Source organism: Zonotrichia albicollis, chromosome W (genome assembly GCF_047830755.1).
Source record: "Zonotrichia albicollis isolate bZonAlb1 chromosome W, bZonAlb1.hap1, whole genome shotgun sequence".
Lineage (NCBI taxonomy): Eukaryota > Metazoa > Chordata > Aves > Passeriformes > Passerellidae > Zonotrichia > Zonotrichia albicollis.
Window position 1 is genome coordinate 2,862,722 of NC_133859.1, and position 6,000 is coordinate 2,868,721.

At 58.4% G+C, this 6,000-nt stretch overlaps 1 protein-coding gene across 2 annotated transcripts in view; it reads right to left on the reverse strand.

The window, feature by feature from the left end:
- Nucleotides 1-5,069, reverse strand: part of LOC141726849 (mothers against decapentaplegic homolog 4-like) — a 31,256-nt gene extending 26,187 nt beyond the window's left edge. The window contains exons 1-3 of one of the 2 annotated variants that reach the window (XM_074531960.1): nt 4,704-5,069; nt 1,563-1,737; nt 171-200 (exon numbers count right to left, since the gene is read on the reverse strand). In XM_074531960.1, coding sequence (XP_074388061.1) covers nt 171-200; nt 1,563-1,737; nt 4,704-4,952 — 454 coding nt within the window. In that variant the 5' untranslated portion in view covers nt 4,953-5,069. The remainder of the gene's footprint in view (nt 1-170; nt 201-1,562; nt 1,738-4,703) is intronic. The other variant, XM_074531962.1, reaches the window with a different exon arrangement.
- Between the last annotated feature and the right edge of the window lie 931 nt (nt 5,070-6,000).

The following is a 6,000-nucleotide window of genomic DNA, read 5'->3' on the forward strand; positions in this document are numbered from 1 at the left end:
TTTGGCTTTGTGTGGGTTCCAGGGTGGGAAGCAGCCAACACAAGGCATGGCTGGGGGTCTCTGGGATTTGGGGAGGGTTTTGGGAGCCCTGGCAGTGAGGCAGAGAGGGGTGGCAAGGCCTGGCACAGCCCGTGCCCATGGAAAAGCAGCAGCAACCACAGGCAACTCACCTGAGCTCTGCAGCGTCAGTCCTGAGAGATCTGCAAAGGGAACACAGGGAAATGCATTCAGAGAGCTCACAGACCCCTTCCATTGCAAGGCCAGGCCTGGGGCACCACAACTGCGAGAGCTGCGTGCCCACAAACCCACGGAGAGGCTCCAACAAAAGGCAAAACCTCTCCCTGCACACCTGCAACATTGGCCACTGAGGGCAGGCCTCATCCTGAGGCAGGCCTCATCCTGAGGGCAGGCCTCATCCTGAGGTAGGCCTCATCCTGAGGGCAGGCCTCATCCTGAGGCAGGCCTCATCCTGAGGGCAGGCCTCATCCTGAGGCAGGCCTCATCCTGAGGCCATCACGAGTTAATGCTGTGTTCCCTGCACCCAGGGGTGTTTGGATCACCCCCCAAGTGCTCGGGGGGTACTCACAGCCACAGACCCCCTTCCATTGCAAGGCCAGGCCTGTGCTCAGCCACTCCTGGGGCACCACAACTGCGAGAGCTGCGTGCCCACAAACCCACGGAGAAGCTCCAACAAAAGGCAAAACCTCTCCCTGCACACCTGCAACGTTGGCCACTGAGGGCAGGCCTCATCCTGAGGCAGGCCTCATCCTGAGGCAGGCCTCATCCTGAGGTAGGCCTCATCCTGAGGCAGGCCTCATCCTGAGGTAGGCCTCATCCTGAGGTAGGCCTCATCCTGAGGCAGGCCTCATCCTGAGGCAGGCCTCATCCTAAGGCAGGCCTCATCCTGAGGCAGGCCTCATCCTGAGGCCATCACGAGTTAATGCTGTGCTCCCTGCACCCAAGGGTGTTTTGGATCACCCCCCAGTGCTCAGGGGGGTACTCACAGCCACAGACCCCTTCCACTGCAAGGCCAGGCCTGGGGCACCACAACTGCGAGAGCTGCGTGCCCACAAACCCACGGAGAGGCTCCAACAAAAGGCAAAACCTCTCCCTGCACACCTGCAACGTTGGCCACTGAGGGCAGGCCTCATCCTGAGGCAGGCCTCATCCTGAGGGCAGGCCTCATCCTGAGGCAGGCCTCATCCTGACGCAGGCCTCATCCTGAGGGCAGGCCTCATCCTGAGGCAGGCCTCATCCTGAGGCAGGCCTCATCCTGAGGTAGGCCTCATCCTGAGGCAGGCCTCATCCTAAGGCAGGCCTCATCCTGAGGCAGGCCTCATCCTGAGGTAGGCCTCATCCTGAGGCAGGCCTCATCCTAAGGCAGGCCTCATCCTGAGGCAGGCCTCATCCTGAGGTAGGCCTCATCCTGAGGTAGGCCTCATCCTGAGGGCAGGCCTCATCCTGAGGGCAGGCCTCATCCTGAGGCCATCACGAGTTAATGCTGTGTTCCCTGCACCCAAGGGTGTTTTGGATCACCCCCCCAGTGCCCGGGGGGTACTCACCGATGCCAGGCGACACCACGCGCTCATAATGGTAGGGGTTCACGCAGACACTGTCGCACTTGAGGTCGAAAGCGTACTGGCAGTATTTGACGTGCTTGAGCTCGTTCTTGTGCAGGTCGGGCCACCTCCAGAGGCGGGCGTAGATGACGTGAGGGAATCCCTTGCGGCCGGCCACCTGCAAGGGGGCACACAAACACACGGGGTTGGCACAAAGGGCACCAGCTGGCACCCTCTGCCAGCGCCAAAACACTGCCCAAACACACCAGGGGCTGGGCAGCTCCTGCACCCAACAGAAACACCATCCCAGCTCCCTCAGCTCCATCCCAGCTCCATCCCAGCTCCCTCAGCTCCATCCCAGCTCCCTCAGCTCCATCCCAGCTCCATCCCAGCTCCCTCAGCTCCATCCCAGCTCCATCCCAGCCCCCTCAGCTCCATCCCAGCTCCCTCAGCTCCATCCCAGCTCCATCCCAGCTCTCTCAGCTCCACCCCAGCTCCCTCAGCTCCATCCCAGCTCCATCCCAGCTCCATCCCAGCCCCCTCAGCTCCATCCCAGCTCCATCCCAGCTCCATCCCAGCTCCCTCAGCTCCATCCCAGCTCCCTCAGCTCCATCCCAGCTCCCTCAGCTCCATCCCAGCCCCCTCAGCTCCATCCCAGCTCCCTCAGCTCCATCCCAGCTCCCTCAGCTCCATCCCAGCTCCATCCCAGCTCCCTCAGCTCCATCCCAGCTCCCTCAGCTCCATCCAAGCTCCATCTCAGCTCCGTCAGCCCCATCTCAGCTCCATCCCAGCTCCATCCCAGCTCCCTCAGCTCCATCCCAGCTCCATCTCAGCTCCCTCAGCTCCATCCCAGCTCCCTCAGCTCCATCCCAGCTCCATCCCAGCCCCATCCCAGCTCCCTCAGCTCCATCCCATCTCCATCCCAGCCCCATCCCAGCTCCCTCAGCTCCATCCCAGCTCCATCCCAGCCCCCTCAGCTCCATCCCAGCCCCCTCAGCTCCATCCCAGCTCCATCCCAGCTCCATCTCAGCTCTCTCAGCTCCATCTCAGCTCTCTCAGCTCCATCCCAGCTCCATCCCAGCTCCCTCAGCTCCATCCCAGCTCCATCCCAGCCCCCTCAGCTCCATCCCAGCTCCATCCCAGCTCCATCCCAGCCCCCTCAGCTCCATCCCAGCTCCCTCAGCTCCATCCCAGCTCCCTCAGCTCCATCCCAGCTCCCTCAGCCCCATCCCAGCTCCCTCAGCTCCATCCCAGCTCCCTCAGCTCCATCCCAGCCCCCTCAGCTCCATCCCAGCTCCATCCCAGCCCCCTCAGCTCCATCCCAGCCCCCTCAGCTCCATCCCAGCTCCATCCCAGCCCCCTCAGCTCCATCCCAGCTCCATCCCAGCTCCATCCCAGCTCCATCCCAGCTCCATCTCAGCTCCATCCCAGCTCCATCCCAGCTCCCTCAGCTCCATCCCAGCTCCATCCCAGCTCCCTCAGCCCCATCTCAGCTCTCTCAGCTCCATCCCAGCTCCCTCAGCTCCATCCCAGCTCCATTCCAGCTCCATCCCAGCTCCATCCCAGCCCCCTCAGCTCCATCCCAGCTCCCTTCCCCACCGAGGGCACAAAGCAGCTTTGCCCCACAAGAACAGGAACAAGGTGCTGAGCTGCACCATGAAGTTTACAAGCAGGAGATGCCAATCCATAAAAAAATTAAATTTAAAAATGACTCTAGGGTGGACAGAGAGCCCTCCAGCAGCATGGCAGGGTGCCAGGAGGTCACAGCCCCAAAGGGACAGGGAGTGAGTCCTGACCCAGCACAGAGAGTGCAGAACCAGGGACCGCGGTGCTGTCACTGCAGGGCTGACCAGGGACAGTGACAGGGACAGCACTGAGCTGACAGTGACAGTGAGAGCACTGAGCTGACCAGGGACAGCACTGAGCTAACAGGGACAGTGACAGTGACAGCACTGAGCTAACCAGGGACAGCACTGAGCTAACAGGGACAGTGACAGTGACAGCACTGAGTTAACCAGGGACAGTGACAGGGACAGCACTGAGCTGACAGTGACAGTGACAGCACTGAGTTAACCAGTGACAACACTGAGTTAACCAGGGACAGTGACATCACTGAGCTAACCAGTGACAGTGACATCACTGAGCTAACAGTAACAGTGACAGCACTGACTGACAGTGACAGTGACAGCACTGAGCTGACAGTGACAGTGACAGCACTGAGTTAACCAGTGCCAGTGACAGCACTGAGCTAACCAGTGACAGTGACAGCACTGAGCTGACAGTGACAGTGACAGCACTGAGTTAACCAGTGACAGTGACATCACTGAGCTGACAGTGACAGTGACAGCACTGAGCTAACAGGGACAGTGACAGCACTGAGCTGACAGTGCCAGTGCCATCACTGACTGACAGTGACAGTGACATCACTGAGCTGACAATGACAGTGACATCACTCAGCTGACAGTGACAGTGACAGTGACAGTGCCATCACTGAGCTGACAGTGACAGTGCCATCACTGACTGACAGTGACAGTGCCATCACTGAGCTGACAGTGACAGTGACATCACTGAGTTAACCAGTGACAGTGCCATCACTGAGCTGACAGTGCCAGTGCCAGTGCCAGTGACAGTGACAGTGACAGTGACAGTGCCAGTGACAGTGCCATCACTGAGCTGACAGTGACAGTGCCATCACTGAGCTAACAGTGACAGTGACATCACTGAGTTAACCAGTGACAGTGACATCACTGAGCTGGCAGTGACAGTGACATCACTGAGCTGACAATGACAGCACTCAGCTAACAGTGACAGTGACAGCAGTCAGCTAACAGTGACAGTGCCATCACTGAGCTAACAGTGACAGTGACAGTGACATCACTGAGTTAACCAGTGCCAGTGCCATCACTGAGCTGACAGTGACAGTGCCATCACTGAGCTGACAGTGACAGTGACATCACTGAGTTAACCAGTGCCAGTGCCATCACTGAGCTGACAGTGACAGCGACAGTGACACCACTGAGCTAACAAGGACAACACTCAGCTAACAGTGACAGTGACATCACTGAGCTGACAGTGACAGTGCCAGTGCCAGTGACAGTGCCAGCTCCCTGGCAGCAACACCGCCCTGCTCTGCCCTGTACCCACCTGCAGCCTCCCGTCCAGCGTCCTCTGGATTGTCACACACTTGCTCGGGTGAGCCCCGTTTGTGGTGATGGCCGTAATCAGCGAATCCAACTCATCCTTTTTCTCCTTCAGCTTTTTAACCAAACTCTCGATGGCACGTTTGGCAAAAGTCTCGCTCTCTCCTCCTTGCCGGTGGCACATCAAGCTGTGAACAATGCTCAGACAAGCATCATTACTTGTTGGTGTGTTAGTAATAGACATATTGTCCATCTGTCACAGCTTGGTCTTTCCGATCAAATGTCACTTTTTTGGGGGAGCTGTTAGGATTTTCAAGAGATGATCCAAGGTAAGTGTTGGTAAAACCTAGGAGGAAAAAAAAAATCGACATTAGAATGGCTTTTAACACATGTTTCTGGAATTTTCCACGTCGTTAGAGGCACAAAAGTAGCACAAAATAAGAGGGAGATGTTAATTAATTCAGGAAGTTATGTGAGCACATGGCTGCCTTCCCTGTAAAATGAATGGTGTTAGAGAAATTTTAAGAGGAAACAGATTCCTCCTTATTGGATATTTTCTATATTTTAACTAGAATACATCATTTTTTGGTATATTTGAAAAAATACACAGTGAAAATCCTTCCCCTCTCCCTCCATATTCCAGAATTTTCCTCTTTTGCAAGGATGCATCTGCACTTCACAGAGGGCACAGAGGGCACAGAGGGCACCAGCCCGGGGCAGGAATGGTGCCAGGCACAGAGGGCACAGAGGGCACAGAGGGCACACAGGGGTGAGGGCAGCGGGCAGCAGCTCGGGGCAGGAATGGTGCCAGGCACAGAGGGCACAGAGGGCACAGAGGGCACAGAGGGCACCAGCTCGGGGCAGGAATGGCGCCAGGCACAGAGGGCACAGAGGGCACAGAGGGCACACAGGGCACACAGGGGTGAGGGCAGCGGGCACCAGCTCGGGGCAGGAATGGTGCCAGGCACAGAGGGCACAGAGGGCACAGAGGGCACAGAGGGCACAGAACAGTGAGGGCAGCGGGCACCAGCTCGGGGCAGGAATGGTGCCAGGCACAGAGGGCACAGAGGGCACAGAACAGTGAGGGCAGCGGGCACCAGCTCAGGGCAGGAATGGTGCCAGGCACAGAGGGCACAGAGGGCACAGAGGGCACAGAGGGCACACAGGGGTGAGGGCAGCGGGCACCAGCTTGGGGCAGGAATGGTGCCAGGCACAGAGGGCACAGAGGGCACAGAGGGCACAGAGGGCACAGAACAGTGAGGGCAGCGGGCACCAGCTCAGGGCAGGAATGGTGCCAGGCA